This window comes from Zalophus californianus, chromosome 6 (genome assembly GCF_009762305.2).
Source record: "Zalophus californianus isolate mZalCal1 chromosome 6, mZalCal1.pri.v2, whole genome shotgun sequence".
NCBI lineage: Eukaryota > Metazoa > Chordata > Mammalia > Carnivora > Otariidae > Zalophus > Zalophus californianus.
Genome location: NC_045600.1, coordinates 97,904,122 through 97,927,391, shown reverse-complemented (window position 1 = coordinate 97,927,391; position 23,270 = coordinate 97,904,122). Strand labels below are relative to the sequence as shown.

The 23,270-nt window shown below is 34.9% G+C and overlaps 1 protein-coding gene across 6 annotated transcripts in view; it reads right to left on the bottom strand.

The window, feature by feature from the left end:
* TCF12 (transcription factor 12) overlaps positions 1-23,270 on the bottom strand; it is a 373,813-nt gene that overhangs the window by 212,055 nt on the left and 138,488 nt on the right. For 5 of the 6 annotated variants that reach the window (XM_027569322.2, XM_027569325.2, XM_027569324.2 and 2 more), the window contains one exon: positions 8,456-8,529. In XM_027569322.2, coding sequence (XP_027425123.1) covers positions 8,456-8,529 — 74 coding nt within the window. Of the gene's footprint in view, positions 1-562; positions 625-8,455; positions 8,530-23,270 lie in introns of all 6 variants that reach the window. The other variant, XM_027569328.2, reaches the window with a different exon arrangement.

Below are 23,270 nucleotides of genomic sequence, written 5' to 3'. Positions count from 1 at the left end.
CTTTCACTTGTTAATTTAAAGACTAAACAATAAGAAGATTTAAAAAAGAGAACTGTAAAGATCAGTCCTGATAAAGATGCTATAATGACAGGCATGCAAAGTTAGGTGAAACTTACAGTGAGGTGACAAACTGACATAAAGGCTGCTTCCGAAAGCTATGTGACAGTATCTGAATGGACACTGTCCCTGGAAGAATGGCTAAACTGAAAAAAAATAGAAGGTCTGCCTAACTTAAAATGGAAAAGTAGACAACCTGATAGCTGTGTGATTTCTTTCATTTTAAATATCTGGTAGCAAGAGATTTAAAGGAGCTTACATCATCCTAACCCAATTTTTTCCTTATCTAAGAACTAAGACTACAAGTTATAGGCAGGGGCTGTTTTGAATACAAAGAAGAGTAACAAACAACATTTTCCCTCATGGGTCTATTTAAACCTAACTTTAAAATACACCCTTTTCTCACCCATAGTTTTTCTTCACATTCAGAACATTCAGAAGGAGCAGTTACATAACAAAACAGAGATTAATGGGAACATAGATGCAATATATAGAAAACACTTACTTTAATTCTCTGTCCCTCCTGTCTCGCTTTGCTATTTAACTGCTTCATCTCGTGTTTTGTACCTGAGATCAAGAGGCATAAAATACTATTTCAAAATTTGTGTGTCCTTTCTAATTATTGCATTTGAACTCGTAGTAGCTATAAAACCTACACCATTTTCCCCTTTGAAAATAAAAACAATAGCAAACAATAAACAATCTAGAGAAAATACCTACTCTAAAGAAGAGAAAGTAACACTAAACTTTATTACCCATCAATGCTATCAATGGAGGACAATGAGTAAAAATTTATTTTTTTATTCACACAACTAGATTTTCCCATTTATAAGGGAAACAATCAAAATCAAACAATTTGGTGGTTGCATCACACAACTGCAGCTACCTTGTCAAAGCCTGAATAAAACACATGGAGTTTAATTCAGGAGTCGTCATTCTGTGGGGGGAGTGAATATATATATGATTTTATATCTTCCTCAGTTACCAAATGTGCCAGTATTTTTTTCCTTTGAGACATCGCTCCTCTTTCCATTATTTTGTGATCTTGACCCTATCATCCTAATCTAAGTCTTATTTCATTGCAAGTAGGCCTATGCAGTAATATCTTACCAGATCGTCCTATTTCTTGTCACTCTTTCACTTTGGATCCATCCCTCATACCACAATATATTGATCTTTACAAAATCCTTTGTGTCATTCCCTGCATAAAAATTTATTTTTAAGTGGCTCTCTACTCACCAAAGGATAGGCTACATTTCTTGAAGAGAAGGGTTACCTGCCTTATTACACTATTTACCTATACAGCAAGATCATTTACTCTTTACTGAATTTTGTGATTTTGAGGTCTCTGTACTTGTGGTCCTATCCCACATTTCCAGAAAGTTGTCTTCCTTTTAATCTTATTCATACAAATACTGTCTGTCCTACAATAGTTTACTCAAACACTTCCTTTTCACTCTTTCCTGATCACCAAAAGCAATCTCTCCATCTTCTGTAACCAATGAAATTAATTTGATAGTCAACTATTTGCTGCCTAATAATTATAGCTTCTTCATTGCTGCCTTAAGAGTTAAAGTTTTATAATTTATTTAACTCTTTAGGTAAATATGACTTGTATTTCTAACTATATTTCCTGAACTCTAAGATATACTTTGTTCACTTTTAAGGATGCAAAAACTGAGTGTCCCTACAAATCGCAGCATCTTAAAACTGGGGAACCAGAGTAAGCACAAGTTCCTTAAAAGCAGAAAGACAACATTATCATCCTTACTTACAAAGGTAGCTCTCATACCACTGTACTATCCTGGGAGAAGAAAACTACAGGTTCTCTCTACCCCCACATATTCCCAAGGCTTCCACTGTCAAATGTATATGAACTCACATCAGGCTCTCCCCAAACTCTGCCAGTATAAACCTTCCTGGGGTCAGAAGGATCTCTGTGTATTATGTACAGTTAGCACATAGATGAGGCTCTATTATCTCATCTCCAACTTGCTATCCACCAAACTACAGGGTGGCTGTTTGCCAAGCTCATCCACATGAATGAAAAGATACTGAATACCTGCTAAGAAGGGAGAGAATACTAAGCAGAATTAAAGAACACTTTAGCTACATCAGGCAGAAATGGTCTAGGAGCAGCTAGAGAGGTTAACATTAAACTCATCCAGATGACCTTATGGACTCAGGTTAGTTTTCATATAATCTGAAAGCTATATGTCTATTCTAGTTGAATTTTTACTTATTTTTGTTTCCCTCATCCAAAGGAAGTACCCAATCTATGGCTTTGAGTAAGAGTCTTAGAAGGCTAGAGCAACTCCTGAATCTTTGTACTGTCATATTCATTTTCTACCTGACTTGGTCTGTCAGACTGTCATCCATGTGTATTCCTGACAAACGGCTGGAGAAATGACCACTGCTGGTGCTTTTTAAATAAAAATGAACCCTTATTCTGCTACCTCACTGTAACAGGTAGCAGAAAGTCAAGAGTATGTATTAAAATGAAAGCCCTCAAAACACACCTACTATTTATTTCTTGATTAAAAGTCTGAAATTATTTTGTGCTGAGTCATATACAGCCGCTAAACCTAGTATTTTAAAGCCAACTCATCACCACATAACTGGTTTTCCTTCTTCACTAATAGGCCTAAGTCCGGAAATTTACTAAGGTAGTTATTATTAGCACCCACCTCCCTTCTATCAATGAGAAAAGGAAAAGGAAAAAAAAAATTGAGGCAAAGAGAAATAATTTGCCCCGAGTCATACAGCTAGGAAGTAGAAGTGCCAGAAATAGAACCCACACAACTTGAATTCAGTGTTCAAGCTCTTAAATTCTATGCTTGTCTGCCTCATGATACACTATGAGGGCTGGCAAACTTTTTTTTTTTTTTTTTTAAATCATATCACGTCCCATGTCCTCTTTTGAAATATCAATTGCAGATCCTCTTTTCTCTTCAACTTTCTCCTCTCTTCTCCCATTCCTTCAGTATATGGCAAAAAAATTTAAGACATTTCTTCTCTGACTTGGTAAATACTAAGGTAAGAGGGTTAAAAAGTAACTGTATAGATTTTGGAATATCTGAGTTCTAGGCCAAAGTCTGTCATTAACTAGACAAACTGTCTAGCCAAATCTTATGTGTATTTTGTATCAATAGCATCTAGCTCAACCTAGCCAAACCTCAAACTCTCTTAGTTTCCTGATCTATAAAATAACAGGACTGGACATAGCTATCACACTTTCTAGCTTTGAAATTCTATGATACTGCAAAATGGGGAGGTAAGGAAGAGCAACATGGACATGGCTGTTTCACTATGCAAACCATATTTTATACAGAGAAAGGAAAACCATGGAAGACATTTAGCAATTAGAAAAAATGAGCAAACTCATGTAATTGAATGTTGCTTCTTTCCCCCAAAATACTGCAATAAATTATATATAACCTTAAAAATGCTCACAATTAAAATGCCAACTGCCAGTCACTGCTGGTGCCTATAAATATAATTTCTATTAGTGGTTACCTACCATTGATCTCTCTTACTTTTTTAAACTGAGGAATGAAAAATTCTGTATCTTAGGGAAAGAGTGTCAACAGGAAGACTTCTCCCCTTTTCTGTGAGCCCTGTCATAATTCCAGGATGCAAATCCCAATAGTACTTCAGTACTTTGAGCTTGGCCTAGGTTGGGCTGCAGAGCTAAGAGGTCAGGAAAACCAAGATGATGTGGTCCCTTGGAATTTCCATGAACTAAAATGATCACACAACATTTCAAGAATGGAATCTGTACATCAGAAAATATGACCATGAAAATGAAATTTGAAGTATTAGATATTTGGAGATAATAATAATAATGATAGTAATAATAGTAATAGCAGCTTTCATTTACTGTGTCAGTAAATGAAATGAAATACTTTATAGCTATTATTACATTTCATCTTTACTCAAGCCCTACAAAGTATGTGTAAAATTATCATAACTTTAGAGATGAGAAATCTGAGGCACAAAGAGGTTGAGTAACTTGTCCAGGGTCACAAAGTACAATCCTCCAGAGTTGGTGATCTTAAATAAAATGCTTCACTAAGTAGTAGTATCAGTCAGGACAATAATATGCTAAGCATAGGAGAAAGGAAGCCTATTACCATTAATATCACCACCATTGACTTCGAACTTCAAGCTTCATCATAAATCAACTTTGATTCTTCTCCATCTCCAAACACAATTAATTTAGTAAATCTAACAATTCTTCCCCAATTTGAATATATTCAGCAAACATGTATAGAGCATCCATTATGTAAAAAGCCTTGTACTAGACAGAGTAAAACTTTTATATCTAGGTTTATCACAGGATTTCTGCTTTCCCAAGAAAGAAACAGATAACTGAAGGGGAAAGGAAATAGATTTTATCTATGTCTTTTACAAATCTAAAGGAAGTATATTAAGCATGACAGAATCAGCAAATAATTCTTATTCATTATACTTAGGATGTAGCACATCTGCAAATGTATTCATTCATTTAAATTTGGTTAATTGTTCCATATAGATCTAGTTAATAAATTCTGATATACAGAGGATTAAAGCCAACACTTACACAACGCTATGTACCAGACACTGATCTAAGCACTTTACAGATTTATCTCATTTAAGCATGGATTTACATTCATTTAATCCTCATGACAATCTTATAAAGTAGTTATTATTATCCCCATTTCACAGATGACTAAACTGAGGGACAGTGGATTTAAATAACTTGTCCAGAATCATACAGGCAGTAAATGGCAGAGATGGGATTCACGCCCAGGCACTCTGGCTCCAGAGTCCGTGCTCTTGACCATTGTCTTCTGAAGAGGAGGGAAAAAAAATCTGGAACTGGAATAAATTAATGCGGTCGTAAATAACAAAAATCATGGTATTCTCTGCCCTTTATGCCTGATGCAATGTCAAATATAGAAAACATTTGTTTGCAGGAAACGATAAAAACTAAGGGAAAGAGGGAACAAACTATAACTCTTGCTCACATCTAAACTATCTGAGATCTTAATCGCTCTTTGTAATCTTTGGGGCTTTAACCTCAAACACCACTTTTCACATATTTCTGAAAATAAAAGTGTTATTCACATCATGATGATGCTTTTTTCTGTTCATTTGAGTGTCTTATTCTGCACAGGCAGGCAGTAGGTCAACAGTGCATAAACCAGGACTCTAACAAAGGTGGCGAGGTTTGAGGTACATGCCACAAATGCTCTTACTTTCTTACGAGTGTCTCAAACATGTTGTCTCATCTCCACATTTCATAAGAATGCTGACCATTCTACCAATTCTATAACCACTATTAGGTACAGCATTTATTTCTGTGTCTGCCTAACAAAAATTCTTCCCTGAATGGTGTGGTATGGATAGTTCTGATAACCAGAAATTCAAGGAATCACCTATATATTCTAAGGCTACTTTTCTTGTGGATTTGGGAAAAATAGAGCAGACAGGAGCTCTGCTGGAGTGACTTTTCCTACTTCTGAGAGAACATGTATAAGACTAATTACACTGATGAGAAGTTTGTGGCCTCTTAATCACACAACTCTGGTAGAGCTCACTTACATATCACGGTTACTAGAGCAGAATGCTATCTTTGTTAGACTTAATGTCAGTACCTATTAGGCAAAAAGTATACAAAGCAAAAATTTCCCCTTAAAAAGCTGTTAAATAGATATTAAGTTCAACCTACATGATTTGGTGTAACCAATCTTAAACAGTAAAATGCACAGTTTTACTACATTAATAGAGGAGTATTAATAGAGTTCATGTGCCAAATAAGATTTTATAGTAATGGAAAAAATGATTTTTTCCCCTCCCTTATAGTTTTAGTGGGGGGCAGGGAGGGAGAACAGCAACTCAGTTGAACCCAACTAAACTAAAAGCATATGCTTTACAACCCCACCAAACTACTCATTCTGTGGATTTACATACTTTTTATTGTGGCCTATTAAGTATTTTCAAACTTTACAAAAAGTAAAATAAAAAATCTATCAGGAATGTAAAACCAAAAATTTTTTTAAATGATACAACTTGCTGTGATAGAAATGTATTATTTATACTGGAAAAGTCTAAATTTCACTGACATAATTTCTATAAAAGTACCTGCAATTTCATTAAAATTTACATTGACTTTTTAATAATTTTACAAACAATGTGTCAAAATTGGTTTATAGCCAATATCAGTATTTCTCCTGAATTAAAAAAATTCAACATACTATGATACTCAGTAGAATAAATACTTTGGTAAACCAAGATTCTTATTAACAAATTACATCCATCTATACTTGTGATTATGAAAAAAATGGTCAACTTAGATGTTTAATGATAAACTCAAAAAGTTGATAAACTTCCTATACAGCAGTGTTGAGGGCAGCTTCAAAGATAATCATAACTGTCTTTCCCTGGTGAGGAGAGTTCAGGGAATTAAATTGCTTGAAATTATAAATAAAACATAACTTCTTAACTAGATAACTAAACCATTTTAGGTTCAAAATCATGACTAGGACAGAAGAAGCAAAGTGAGCGGAAGAGTGGATTTCAGTGAGAATAAAAATAAAGGGTAACATTAAATCACCACTCTATCTGATTTCTCAGTAGACAGGTAAGAAAAAAAATATATATATAGTGGTATGGTAGACTGGGATTAGCTAAAGATTAATCTGGGTTTTTAAACAGAAAACTAGTTTATTATAAAATCTATTTAACTTTTCACTATACACAATATACACTCAAAAAATTAAGAGTAAAGAACAGCATTTCATATTCACCTATAGATCAAATAGCAAAAAAGAAAAGGAAGATTTGCTTTGAAGTCCATCTCTAGACGCAAACTTAATTTCACAATCATGAAATATGTAAATGTTTGGATATATTATTATGTTGTCTTCTCCTAGAATCCTATTTAGCACTCAAGTAAAAAAAAAACTGAAGTTTGAAAGGAAAGTAAACATAAGGTACAAAGGCATCATTTAATGCATTTTAAGAAATAATATGTTATCACACAATAACAAGACTTTGAAAGAAAATAATCCAATATTAATAAATAGTATTTTGTTCTCCACTATATAAAATTCATACTTCACAAAACAGGAAACCTACCTTTCCTATTCACAATATTATTTAAAGAATCAAAAACTTTTAAAGGAAGGAAATTTGAACATCAACCAAAGATAAAATCTTTGACTATCCCCAAGATAAAATAAGGTGTCCAAGATTTCACCACAGAGTTGACAGGAATTCCGAGTCTTATAGTGCCCAAGACAGTGCTCTTTACACTACAACCAGGTTTCTCAGCACTGAGTCCCAAAAGGAAAACACTAAAAACCATGTTTAATTGTCTCTCTATATTGTTTGTGGATTCTACATGATTGTTCTACTTCTTCCCAAAGTATTTAAAATAAATTAAACATAGGCTACAGCCAAATATAATAACAAACCACATATTTTAACTCCGCATTTTTCAATGCAAAACAGCATAACCCATATGAAGACTATGAACTCCAATCACATACTGCTTCCTTCCACTTATGCCAATCTGCTTCTAGGATTAAGTATCCATAAATTTTATGCTTGTCCATCTTCTACTGGTTAATTCTACGAGAAGTAAATAATTCATTGTTCACGCAAAGTATAACATTTTTGAAAAGTTATCCCTTAACCTCACCAATTTACTGCAGAGTCCGGGAACAGAGTTTAATTTTACTGACAATTCTTTGGTCTAATTTTTAGTATTTCAGTCTCATTATTTTAAAGTTTTGGGGGATTTTTTGTTCGTTTGTTTATTGCTTAAAAAAGGCTTTAACCTTTTGACCTTTCCAAGTATAAAATGTTAGCTTGGTCCTATTTTCTCTTAACTGCCAACCAAGAAATGTCATCTGTTATGTCTGTTTTGATATGCTTCCAAGAGACAGGGCTACAGAGTCTCTGATATAAACAGCTGATGACTACTGGAACAAGAACGGAGGAGGGAAGACTGGAAACTGATATTTGGAAAGTCAGTGCCATCTCTCAAAGGTAATACATGAAGAAAACAATACACAAAGAAAAATGACTATGTATAGAGAGAATAATTGGTGAGGCATTCCAAACTCTTCCAACTTTAGTAAAGAGTATTGCAGGTAATCCAGGTGTAGAAATAACACCAAGAACATTTCCTTCATTTTAAGAGAGAAAATAAACTCTCAAAGTATGACAGTAAATTAAAATATAAAAAAAAAATTAAATCTACCATGAGGGTACTGCATATTCTATGGTATTCCCATGTAAATATGTTAATCTTTATTTCTCTTAAGATACAGAGCTCATATATGAAAAACCTGACTTATTCTGCCAAATTACTTTATAGTTTTAATCAAGGGTTGATGAACAAACTTACTCTAGATGAGTCATAAGAGGGGCTTGGTTGACCACTTGTTCCCCAAGATGTTGTACCTCCTCGTTCATCCATACCTAAGGAGAGAAGAAAGTGAAAGATATAAATCCAAAAGGTTACTATGATGGATTTGTTTTCACACAGTACAGCAGAGAATACAATTCAGCAAGTAGTATTTGCATTTGTATGGAACTAGCTGTGTATCGATTCTTGTCTCAGAAACCTGAAGAAAGTAAGTTATCTCAGAAAGTCTTCATCACTGCTCCATACAACGTCCTTTATACAATGCAGAATTTCAGAACCAAAATGTCTTTGGAGACTTTTAAAATAGGGCATAATCTAGGTCTCCTCATCCACTGCTACTTCTTTTTTTATTTTTAAAGATTTTATTTATTTATTTGACAGAGAGAGACACAGCAAGAGAGGGAACACAAGCAGGGGGGAGTGGGAGAGGGAGAAGTAGGCTTCCCGCTGAGCAGGAAGCCCGATGCGGGGCTTGACCCCAGGACCCTGGGACCATGACCTGAGCCGAAGGCAGATGCTTAACGACTGAGCCACCCAGGCGCCCCTCCACTGCTACTTCTAAGAGTAGATGAAATCCCCAACCTTCTATACTTTAGTCCTGTCTACATGAAAATATGAAGAATTTAGTTCTTATGGATAAGCCTTAGAAAATGAAGCAAGTTGGGGAGCCTAGGTGGCTCAGTCGGTTAAGCGTCTGACTCTTGATTTCAGCTCAGGTCATGATCTCAGGGTTGTGAGATCAAGCCCCACACTGGGCTCTGCACTGGGCATGGAGCCTGCTTAAGATTCTCGCCCTCTGCCCCTCCCCTTCTCTAAAAAAAAAAAAAAAGAGAGAGAATGAAGCAATTTGGACAACTGTTCAAGTTAATAAAATTGGTTTCTAATATAACATTGACTAGATATTCTTAACTGGAGACATCAAAGTAAATCAAACTATACCAAATCATATCACATCAATGTTAGTTACATTAAAACTAATAAAAATGATGTGACAACTTATCCTAGTAAAACCTCCTCCAAAATCTGATTCTAAATGAGATCTACTCTTCTGAAAACTGCAAAGAATAACTCAAAGTAAAAAAGGATTAACAAAAAAATCAATTTATTGTGCTCCTTAATGTGCCCTCTGAAGCTATGGCTCCATTATTTTCACCTTCCAGTCAGTCCCTAGAAAAAGAAAGAGCTGAAGACCTCTCAATCCAGGTATCTCTTCCTTTTCTGTCTTGAGGACCAGTCTTTTTTATCCTTGACCCTAACAGGGTATGCTTTCCCAAACCCTTTCCAAGTTTTCTATGATGAAACACAAAGAGTTGATTTTTCTTCATTCTTTCATGAGAAAACTCTGAATGTTACAAAGACAACATTCTGCTAAGTTTAGAACCTCTTTTTCTTAAAAAAAATAAAAATACAAAACTTCCTTGAAGTCCTCTGTGATTTAGATGAGAACGTGGTCTGTAGTGAGTTAAATACCACAAATTCTCCAGGAACCAGCCGCAATTCTCAAGTCTCTTTCACAAGGACAGGACTGCCAACTGAGGGGGCAGGTGACAAACAGGAAAAGAAGAGTCAATTTCCAAAGTAGAACTTACTAATCACTAAATCATTAGTTGGTAGGTCCTTAGTTTATTCTTTTTATGAACCTGTACTTTCTATATTAAGTGATTAACATATATTTTTAAAAAGTTTTTAAAAACACTTTAGTTAAAAGATGGGTACCTACTACAGAAAACACTCTAGGCACAATTTCAAGCAAACCAGAAGCTTTGAAAACACAGAGAGATCATGAATATACAATGTTTTGTTCATGCCTGGATAATTCTTACTAAAATTCTAGATTTAGGAAAGATTCTACAAGTTTGGGAAATATCGCTAAAAATATACCTTTAGTATATTTAGTAGCCATCTCTCCAGTATGACTAGGTACCTGTGGGCTATATTCCAAGCATTTTCTTTGTAATCAACACCACAGAAGAGCAGTCAGAATTCCTATGAGGCCCAATCCAAGAAAAGGCTATTAACCCACATAATAAAAAACTACTGATGAAACTGCAAATAATTTTATGAAAATTTTATTTTTAAATCATACTTTCCATTTGCAACTGTTTTTCTATATAAGTTAAGATTTTTTTATACTACATAGCCAAAGTAAAATACAAACTTAAATTGGCTATAGAAGGCAGAGTCTCAAATATTTGTACACCCCTATTCTATTGCATTATTTACAATAGCCAAAAGGTGGAAGTAAGTCAAGTATGCATTGGCAGATGAATGGATAAATAAAATGTGACATATACATAAAATGCAATACTATTTAGCCTTAAAAATGAAGGAACTTCTGGGCACCTGGGTGTGGCTTAGTTGGTTAAACGACTGCCTTCGGCTCAGGTCATGATCCTGGAGTCCCAGGATCCAGTCCCGCATCAGGCTCCCTGCTCAGCAGGGAGTCTACTTCTCCCTCTGACCCTTCCCCCCTCAGGCTCTCTCTCTCTCAAATAAATAAAATCTTTAAAAAAAAAATGAAGGGAATTCTTACACATGCTACAACTAGATGTACTTGAAGACATTATGTTAAGTGAAATAAACCAGTCACAAAAAGGACAAATACTGTACAATTCCATTTATATCAGGTACCTAGAGTAGTGAAATCCATGGAGACAAAAAGTAGAATGGTGGGGTGGGGGGAGGAAGGTAATCATACTTTCAATGAAAGTATTCATTCAACAGAATAGAAACTTATTTTGATGATCATATCCTAATGAAAATAATCAGACCATAGTTTATGACTCTGAACTGTCTTATATCAAATGAGAAACAAATATGAGGTCTATGTGTTATCTAGATACATCTGTAAAAGAGAATAGAAAAAAGATGAGTGCCTGCTACAGAAAACATAACAGACTAGATTTTTTTAAAGATATATAAAATTCTGTGAAAACACAGAATTTTCATCAATTACAATTTTCATCACATGACACGAATTACTCCCACAGTGTAAAAGAAAAGCAAAGATTTAATGAATTAAATGAGATGATAATTAAGCCAACAGCTAAAGAGTGTGACCTATAAATGATACTGGACATGGCAGGGGGGTTCAAAGGATGCTACAGACTAACAAGGATCTGGCTAGGTTTGAAACTCAGAGCTCTATAGTTTTATTGTTAACATATCCAGACTCTGAGAAGGTCGTGGCTGGCACTGACAAAGGCAAGAGTCATCTTTCAGCATCAATGAGTCCTTTCTGCCGAAGACAATGGCTGTACAAACAAAAATATGACAGGAATAATAAACTTTCCAAAGCTTCGGCCATAAGACCAAGGTAAGCAGAAAAAAAGAAATCACACACAGAAAATAAACTTAATACAGAATTGTACAAACTGACCAAAATTTATACAAATTGATCAAAATCTAAAGAACTATTTATCAACAAGAAAATACAATATAGTTGCAATACAGTGACTGGGGAGAAAACATTTCTATTAAGATACATCTGTATCATCACTGCCATGTATTTTCTTTCCTCCCCATTTCTAGTCTATGAATTCCAATGTCAACAATTTTTAGAGAAGCTAGTTCCTCGAATGATAGATTAAAATGATAGATGTAAGAGAAAGTTTAACGATCACTGAGTGGTAGAAACACTTTGAGTCTTAAGTTTTTAATAAATTATTCTATTTCTATTCAACAAGATTAAAAGAGTTAATCAATAATTTATTATAGAGATTGAAATGACCTTTTCTTTTTAATATTTTTTACTAAATTATTTTATATTTATTTTTAATATTTTATATACAGATTCTCTTAAGTACCTGCTTTTTTATATGGAACCAATTAAATACAGTCCAATATATATTTGATTCCATAGGCCCTGTTTCAAAAGGTGTACATACTATTTTTAATATTTTCCAGCAAAGAACTCACATTAAATTTTTTTACCTTACATCAAAAAACCATCAAAAATGGTTTGTAAATTCAACAAAACAATTCGCTACCTTCTCATTTAATAGGAAAAGTAACTAGAAACAAATCATAAGTCACTACATACACAGGCAGTTCCTTAAGAGGCTAGGACTCTGGAGAAGGAGTAAGAGGTAAAAACTGAGTTTCTGAGGTATCAGAGAGCAAAATTCTTGGAGAAGCAAGCAAACTTCTTGGTAAAGTTTAACATATGGCAGTATTCTCTTTTCTATGAAGAACTCAGATATTAGTCTACCTGCTTCCTCTCAGCTGCTACCATCTTTAGTTTTTCACCACAAGTGTTCTCTTGAGTTAACCATAAAACTATCTCACAACTTCTATGCTACCTCTTCTTTTATTCTCCTAGTACGGAGTCCTATAGACCTCTCTAGGTTTTTAACCACTAGCAAAACTGGAAACAGACTTTGGTGGGGGAGGGGAATGATTTTTCTATACCCTAAAGACTTTTTTTTCCCTCCCACATGGGCCCAAAATAGTACAGAGTTCATATACACAAACATTACTCATGGTTTGATGATGCTCAGGGAAAACCTGCCTGGAGGTAAAAGGGGTAAATGAGGAGAAAAGCTGCTGACCAGTTCCACCTTTTCCTACTTGCCACTGTCACCAATGACTCTGCCACCTGAGGCTGAGACTAGCGTAAAGTGACAAACAGGTCTGGAATTGGGGAAATATTTCAGACAGTAGTGGGAGTCTATTGAGCAGAGAAGGAATAAAAGGAAGAAAGGGAACAATACAAAGAATGGAGTGAAGAGTGGTTAGGATATCCCTGCAGTAAAGCTGGTAAGAAAAACAAAACACTACAACCACTCTGCTTGGTACCTCTCCTTATGAAAAAGGCACATACATAAAGTTGGAAGGAGGAGCACAGGGAATTTATCTCTCTCTCTCTCACACACACACACCCCTTTAGGAGCACTGAAATCAAGATTTTTATCCTAGCAAGTAAAATGTACTTCACAAATATCAAATCCCAACACTGTTATAAATAAGGGAAAGACAATATACTTTGCAGGATTGCCATCTGCTATAAGGTGATTCAATAAATAATTTGATGAAATAAACCAGATTGGAGATGGCTATGTCAGATAACCAAAGCTATGAATGTCTCTCTTCAATAGTTTCTTTACTCAATTTTATTTGTGGAGTAATGATATTTGTTTAAATAACACTCCAAGGCTACAATCAATTGTAAAATAATATACAAGTAAACTCCACCACCATTTTTATTGTATGATTTTATATACTTGTGAAATAAATCTACCAATGTGTTTTTCCAGAACTTCACTGTGAAATGGGATCAATTAGAATATAATAGCAAATCCTCTGTTGTTATGCTAAACATTAATTAAAACAAAATCAAAAAGCTATGATAATATTAAAATCCTAAGTGAATTTAAGTGAAGTTAAGACATGGTGCCTCATATGAAGTATATAACAGTGATTACAGCGGCTTTTTTAAACTTATAAACAACTGAGATACTGCACAATGAACAGTCAAATAAAACAATCTAATTCTTTTTAAAAGCATTTAAGAAAATAAGAACAGTAAGAAGAGTAAAAGGAATCACAGGTCACCATTTAAAATTCAAACACAATTTCTATTTGGTATTAAGAACAAAAATTTACAAGTAGGGATATTCTAGTGCCAAAATACACTAGTAAACACAGGGCTAATTCCAGGAAAATGACTAATTTTGAAAGTAACTTTCAAATAGAGTTATTTTGCAATGTTATTAGCCACATCACTCTATATAAATACCATGTAAAGATAAAATTTTAAGGACATTCCAGTAATTTAAACAGAGGATCCAAAGAAAATGGCAAGTCCATCTTTTTACAAAACATAGGTACTGCCTGATGGCCAGGGATTGAAACTAAATTCCAGAGGGCAAGCAGATATATTGTACCACACTGGGAGATATCTGATGACCTGGGTGGGATCTTGTTTCCCTATCTGAAAGTAGAGTATTCCTATGAAATGTCCTATGAAAAGACTTTTGTAATTTGAAACGGTAAAAAGCAAAGAAGCAATTACCACTGGTAAAAGCAAAAATCCTCTTCTGATTTCTTTCAGTTACCAAAAACAGGTACAAATGTAGGTCTTTGGTAAAAGCAAAGTGGCAAAAAGTGAACTTCTGGATAGCAAGGGATAGCTGTACCCCTCTCTCCAAATCAGTACCAAAGCCCTGTATCTAAAAACATTGTCAGGTGTTTTACTCCATAGAGGCACTAAAGACAGTCAACTCTTAATTAAAACAGGCTTGACTGCCTCTCTCGGACTCTGATGAGTCTCAGGGCAAAAAGTCTCTTAATGGTACAATCCCATTAGATTGACTTTATACATTTCCCAAATCTGTGACTATTTTTAACATGATCATCTTAGTCCAAGCCCAAATTTACATAACATTACATAATATTAATATTATATAAATATTAATTATGTAAATACACATTAATGTGATATTAATATGTAATTAATATTACATATTAATGTAATAGCCTCCTAAAGCATCCCCCTTCTTCTAGCCCTTCTACAGTCTATATTCTTTACATAGCAACTAGAATGACCTTTTAAAAATAATCATGTCAATCCTATGCTCAAAATCTACCATAGGCTTCCCAGCTCATTCAGAATTAAATTGGTCTACAATGTTTTACAGGTTCTGCCTGCCACCTCTCTGACATTATCTCCTACTATTCCTTCTCTTGGATCAATCTATTTCAACAACATGGTCCCTTGCTTTTGCTCAAATACACCAAACAGGCCCCCTTCTTGGGGCCTTTCCATTTGCTCTTTCCTCTTCATAAAATGCTCCCCACCCAGATATACGAATGGTCTTTCCCTTAATTTTCTTAAGTCTCTGTTCAAATGTCATCTTACAGAAGGGTGTTTGTTATCGGCCTTTTCCCAAAAGATTAAAAAATCCATGAAAATAAGATGCAATCTATTTTGTTCACTGTTAAATATTTGGTACCTAGAAGAGTGCATGATACAAGTAGGTACTAATAAATACTTATGGAAGAATGAATGTATAAAATGGAAACAAAATCAGTTTAATAAAAGTGAGGCTGAAACTGGTTCCCTATTTGTTAGCTTATCATTCCTTTTTTAGACAATAATCAAAACCAATATTCTAAATAACTATACTTTTTTGAAAATTCTGTGAAAAGCAGTGAGACTACAAATGACTCTATAAGCCAGACAACTAACTACTCCCAAAGAGCAAAAATTATTAACTTTTAAAGAAACTTAAATCCTCACTAGGCTTGGTAGCTAAACCAACACAAAACTTAAATACCATTAACTGTGAAATGACCTCATCACATGTTCTAAGAAAAATCACTTCATATTCATTATAGTGCAGCCTATAGTATACTCCTATAAAAGGAAATTTAAATCAAAAATGTTCCAAGAAGATTCATATACTCAGCATGATGTTGGGATATTTACAAATGTGGTCAGAAATGTAATGAATCTCTTGATTCACACCCTTCTTTCATATTTCCTTAACCAGTCACTCTTCACATTAATTTCTACCTCATCAATATTTCAACTATCACACTTGCTCTCTTCACGTATACAGTGCCCTGGTTCAGGTATTGCTTGTTCATCTTTTATATTCCCATTTTAATCCACAGTTAACGTTGGCAGCACACTTATCTTGCCATAAACACAAGTTGGATCACATCCATTCATTCCACAAATGTGATCCTCTGCTGCTTCAGGAATAACATTCACACTCCTGAGTGCAGCATTCTTCAAGGTGGCCTTGATCTACCTTTTCAGCTTCAGTACTTCTTATATCCCTTCAAAAACTCAATGCCCCCAACCTCATCAGGGTATTAATCACTCCCCAAAGGTACCAAATTCATATACTACCCCTATTGTTCCCTAGCCCCAGAATATCCACTTTCATCTAACCCCTAACCTATTAAATTTCTAATTTTGATTCAGCCTAAGATTAAATGCCCCTTCCTCTGAGAAGTGTTCTTCATTAACTAAGTCTAAATTAATCACACTTCCTGAGAAGTTTATTTGCACTTACTCTGTCTTAAACACTATTGGTTGTTTTCATTTACATTCTACCAATAAAACTTAATAGTAGGGAGCATACCTTGCTCATCTCTATGTTGTTCTGGTACCTAGCAAAAATGTGGTATTCTGCCTTCAAATGTTTACTGAATGATTAAGAACATAAAAAAATTAGGGCATTCATATAACTGGTGTAAGAATTCAGTAACTATGGATGTGTTAAAAAGAAGAGATCCAAAATAGAAAAGTTATGTCTAGCAATCTAAGTAGATCAAGAGTAAAAAAAAGAAAAAAAAACTTATTTTTTTAAACGAAGTATTATTTTTGAAAGCAAATGGCAAATATGTTGGAGGAAACCTCAAAAGTGACCTAGTAACAAGCTTCCAAAACAATGCAGTAAGCTCCCGCAGATAGCTTCTATAAATTCTGGGAAAAATACAAACATAAAACAAATACTTAGAGGCTCTGGAGAGTGAACAAAACCAGGCTGATGTTAGATGATAACATAAACTTGAAAGAAATGACTAGAATGAGTGACTTTCTCTTTTTAATAGTTTTTAGGGATCAGAATAGGTGAGTTTCTCATTCTTAAAGCTTTTTCCTGCACATAAGCAGTCGCCACAGCTTGCAGGAACTAAAATTTCAATAACTGTCTTTCTAGCTTGAGAAAGAGGACAGAGCCAAGACAGCCATAGTCATCACAAAGTAATGACAGAATCCCAAAAAGAAGAGATGTAGAAAAGAGGAGTCCCAAATTTTTGGTATATCTCTATGCCAGTCTTGGCAGAACCCTGAAGCACATATTCACAGGGCAGGCCAAGGCAGTATGTAGCTGAGGCTAAAAAAATCAAATTGAGATTTGAGCAGGTGCTAACCTCAAGCAACAGAGAGTTTGTACTTTAATTCTAAATCCAATTAATGGCTCACTAGAACAAAGAAATCCAAACTCTTTGGAGGAACATGAAAGAAAACAAAATTTCCACACAAATAACTTCACAGATACCTATAATACAATCCCAAATTCCTTGATAATGAAATGTGACCCAATCTCAAAGGAAAAGATAATCAAGGTAGACCAACCTCAGATGGCCCAAATACTGAGATTTTCATAAAAGGACATTAAAGCAGATACTATAACTATGCTTAATGAGGTAAAGGAAATAGGCTCATAATAAAGGAAAAGACTGAAAATCTAAAAGGGTAAAGAAAACAAAAGATAAAAGATGTAAGCCCTTAGAAATAAAAGTTAAAATATCAAAAATCTTAAAAAATAAATTTCTAGGATGGGCTTAAGGGAAGAATGGTGATGGCAGGAGTGAGTAAATTTGATAACCACTCAATAGAAATAATTCAATACGATAAAAAGAGAAAAAATATTAAAAGAAAAATAAACAGGCCCTTAAGAAACCCAAGGGAAGATGTTAAAAAGTCTAACATAGACATAATGACAGAACAAAGAGAACAGAAAAAAAATGTTAAAGAAATAATGGGCAAAAATTCTACAAATGTCGTAAGAGACATAAACTTACCAATTACAGATACTCAATGAGCCTAAACAGGATAAATGTGAAAAACCCCATACCTAGACACATAACAAACTTCTGACAACCAAAAATACATAGAAAAAGTTGAAAATGGTAAAAGAGACATATTACATACAGAGAAACTACAATTCAAAGTACTGCAGACTTGTCTCCAGAAACTATGGATGTCAATATGTGTGGAAACACATCTTTAAGTAAGGGGAGTAGAGGAGAGCCCGGGTGGCTCAGTTGGTTAAGCGTCTGCCTTTGGCTCAGGCCATGATTCCCAGAGTCCTGGGAAGGAGCCCCATGTCGGGCTCCCTGCTCAGCAGGGAGTCTGCTTCTCCCTCTCCCTCACCCCCCATTCATGCTTTTGCTCTCAGATAAATAAAATCTTTAAAAAAATAAAATAAAAAAAATAAAGTAAGGGGAGTGGAGGGACATCAGCCAAAATACAAATATCCCTCAAGAATGGAGGTGAAATCCATTTTCAAAAAAAGAAACTTCAGTACAATAAATACTAAAATATGTTCAAGTTGAAGCAAATGTTATCAGAGAGAAACGTGAAAACTGAGGAAGGAAAGAAGAGCATCAGAAATAGTAAATAGAAAAAACTGTATTTTCCTTTTAACTTTGTTAAAACATTTATATAAAAAATTACAGGCATACTATTGTGCTTCACAGATACTGTATTTATTACAAACTGAAGGTCTGTGACAACCCTACATTGAACAAGTCTATTTGCATCATTTTTCCAACAGCATTTGCTCACATCATGTTTCTATGTCGTATTTTGGTAATTCTTGTAGTATTTCAAACTTTTTCCTTATTATTATATTTATTATGATGATCTGTGATCAGTGACCTTTAATGTTACTATTTTAACTTTGTATTGGGGAGTCGCTGCACCATATATAATGGTGAACTTAATAAATGTTTTGTGTATTCCAAGTGCTCCACCAACCTACCACTCCCTAACTCTCTCACTCTCCTCATTCTCCATCTTCTCAGGTCTTCCTGTTCCCTGAGACACAACAATATTGAAATTAGGCCAATTAATAACCGTACAATAGCCTGTAAGTGTTCGAGTGAAAGAATAGACCCACATATCTCACTTTAAATCAAAAGCTAGAAATGAATAAGCTTAGTGAGGAAGGCATGTCAAAATCCAAGACAGGTCCAAAGCTAGGCCTCCTTGCCAAACAGCCAAATTATGAATACAAAGGAAAAGTTCTGGAAGGAAATTACAAGTACTGTTCCAGTGAATACATGACTGATGAGAAAGCAGAACACCCTTATTGCTGATATAAAGATTTAGTGGTCTGGATAGAAGACCAAAGCAGTTGCAACATTCCCTTAGGCCAAAGCCTAATCCAAAGCAAGGCCTTAACTCTCTTCAAGTCTATGAGGGCTGAGAAAGATTAGGGGGCTGCAGAGGTTTGAAGCTAGCAGAGATTGGTTCATAAGGTTTAAGGAAGGAAGCCATCCCCACAACATAAAAGTACAAGGTGAAGCAGCAAGTATTGATGCAGATGCTACAACAAGTATCCAGAAGATCCAGCTAACATAATTAAGAAAGGTGGCTATAGCACTGGGTATTGTATAAGACTGATGAATCACTGACCTCTACCTCTGAAACCAATAACACATGTTAATTAATTGAATTTAAATTAAAAAAATTTAAAAAAAAGAATGCAAGAGGACAGTAGATACACAGAATGTGTGTTTTTGTTGCCACAGAGAACACTTTGTCTTAGAGGTGAATTAATGTTTCTATTTCTGAACAACAAAAACTGTTTGGTAACTTTTAATTAAAAGGCTCTTTTGGCTTTAAAAAAAAAAGGTAGCTAGAATAAACAACAGATTTTCAATGTAGATGAAATAGCCTTATTTTGGAAAAAGATGCCATCTAGGGCTTTCACAGATGGAGAGGAAAAGTCAATGCCTTGCTTCAAAGCTTCACAGGACAGGCTGACTCTTACGTTAGGGGCTAATGCAGCTGGTGACTTTCAGTTGAAGCCAATGGTCATTTACCATTATGAAAATCCTAGGGCCCTTAAGAATTATGCTAAATATACTCTGCCTGTGCATAAATGGAATGACAAAGCCTGGATGACAGCCTATCTGTTTACAACATGGTTTACTGAATATTTTGAGCCCACTGTTCAGACCTACTGCTCAGGGAAAAAAGGATTCCTTTCAAAATATTCCCACTCACTGATGATGTACCTGGTCATCCAACAGTCCTGATGGAAATGTTTTCATGCCTACTCACCACCACATCCATTATGCAGCCATGGATCAAGGAGTAATTTTGCCTTTCAAGTCTTATTATTGAAAAAATATATGTCATAAGGCTAGAGCTGCCATAGATAGCAATTCCTCTGATGGATCTATGCAAAGTCAACTGAAAACCTTCTGGAACGGATTCACCATCCTAGATGTCATTAAGAATATGCCTGATTCATGGGAAGAGGTCAAAATATCAACATGAACAGGGGTTTGGAAGAAGCTGATTTTAGGGGCGTCTGGGGTGGCTTAGTGATTAAGCGTCTGCCTTCGGCTCAGGTCATGATCCCAGGATCCTGGGATCAGCCCCGCATCAGGCTCCCTGCTCAGTGGGGAGTCTGCTTCTCCCTCCCCCACTCCCCCTGCTTGTGTTCCCTCTCGCTGTGTCTCTCTGTCAAATAAATAAATAAAATCTTCAAAAAAAAAAAAAAGTTGATTCTAACCCTCATGAATGACTTTGAGCAGTTCAAGACTTCAACAGAGGAGGTAACTGCAGATGTGGAAATAGCAAGAGAACTAGAATTAGAAGTGGATTCTGAAGATGTGACTGAACTGCTGTAATCTCATGATAAAATTTTAATGGATGAGGAGCTACTTCTTATGGATGAGCAAAGAAAGTGGTTTCTTGAGATGGAATCTACTCCTGGTGAAGATGCTGTGAAGATTGCTGAAATGACAATAAAGGAGTTAGAATATTACCAAAAACTTAGATAAAAAACTAATGATGTAATGTATGGTGATTAACATAATAAAAAAAAAAGAATATTACCAAAAACTTAGTTGATAAAACAACAGCAGGGTCTAAAAAGAATGACGCCAATTTTTAAAGTTTTACTGTGGGTAAAGTGCTATCAAACAACATCAGATGCTACAAAGAAATCATCTGTGAAAGGAGGCAACTGATGCAGCAAACTTCACTGTCATTTTAAGCAACTGCCCCAACCTTCAGCAACCATCACCCTGATCAGTCTGCAGCCATGAAGATTAAAGCAAGAACCTCTACCAGCAAGAAGATGACAACTTGCTTGAAAGCTCTGATGATGGTTAGCATTTTTTAGCAGTAAAGTATTTTTAAATTAAGGTATATACATTGTTTTTTTAGACATAACGCTACTGCATACAGTATAGTGTAAAAATGACTTTTAGATGCACTGGAAAAGTAAATCATTTGACTCACTTTATTGCAATATTCACTGTATTGTGGTGGATGGAAATAAACCCACAATATCTCCTGGATGTGCCTGCATAACGTTCTCTCATAGGAGTTAAAATATACTTAGAAGTAATACAAATGAAAAATACAGCATAAAGGAAGGCAGGGGTAGGAGTAAACAGACTTGTAAGGTCACAAGATTTCTGCATTTTATGTGAACTGGTACCAATATTAACTCTAAATAGACTATGAGAAGTTAATGATGTATATTAACATTCTTAGAGAAGCGACCAAAAAAAAAAAGGCAGAGCATCACTAAAAAGCTAACAAATAAATTAAAAGGGAGTCCTAGAAACAGTCATATCTAAAAGAAAGAACCAAATTACAGTCCAACAAAATACAGAGAGAAACAGTAAAAAATTAGTATCCCTAAATCCAACCACACAATTAAACATTCCATTTTTGTCTAGGGAGGAAGACAAACAGAGAAGCAATCAAATAGATACTACTCCTTTCAATGAGAACACACCTCATTGCTCTGTGTGCTCATAAAGTTCATGGTGCTCTTTTTGAACAAGACAATTATATTTGGGTTTGGTGGTGGGGAAAGGAAGATGAAAACATTACAACTGTACTTCTACATTAAACAAAAAACATATAGTAGCATACCAATGTGAAAACTGCATACATAGGTTTTTAATTTGTTTGTTTTTATAGTACCCATTAGGATCATAAGTCAGTACCAATAAAGCAGCTTCTGCATAACTATCAAGTACATTTTAGTGGATTTTTGCTGATTACCTAACACAATTTGCTATTTAAAAACAGCTGTGTGAGCAATTACTATTCTTAACTTAATTCCACAAACAATTCTATTCATTTCCTGTAATGAGGCCTGTGTACTCACTGCGTTCAAGTCTTAGACCATTAATTCCTGCAATGGCAACACACTCTGCCTCTCAGAAGAACTCCATAAAATTTTTCCTTCATATTTTCCCTATATTAAAAATCTCTTCCTCATATATTCTTTAAACTATGACTCATTTCTTTCTAGACTCACAAAACAAAAATTTACATTGACCACTTGCCCTTCTTACATTTTATTCACTCACTCATTAATGAATCTCTTGTTACTATCTAGTCTCTTCCTAGACCACAGCAGCAAATCCAAATTCCAGGCACACATAAGGCTCTCAAGTAAATGTCTGTTTATAAAACATTTTCAAATCATCAAAGGTTATCCCTAAAATAAAATACAAAGGCCCTCTATTGGTCTTTGTTTCTTACATCTCTGTATCAGAGGTCAGCAAACTTCTGTTGTGAATGTCCATACAGTAAATATTTTAGGCTTTGTGGACCATACACTCTCCTTACCAACTAGTCAACCCTATTATGTAGTACAAAAGCAGCCATAAATAAAATATAAACAAACAGAGTGGTTGTGTTCCAATAAAGCTTTATTTACAAAAAACAGGTGACAAACCATGGATCATATTTTGCCTACCTCTACTCCATGGCATTTAATCCTGTTAACACAATGCCTGTGTGGGATTTGGGGACATTAACCTTTGGACCTCTATTTCTGCATAGTATCACTTCCTCTTCTGTGTGAAAACTAAAAATACCTGCTCTTCATCCCATGTTCTTCTCATTTTATGCTCTACCCTTTGGACAACTAATTCAGTTTTATGATTTTGACTGTCTCCTCCAAATGACGTTTCCAATGCACATTCCCAGCCTTAATCTCAGTTCTGTATTTTGGGTCTTAAATCATCAAATTCTTGCTGGAAACTTTCATTTGGTTTTCCTGCCATTACT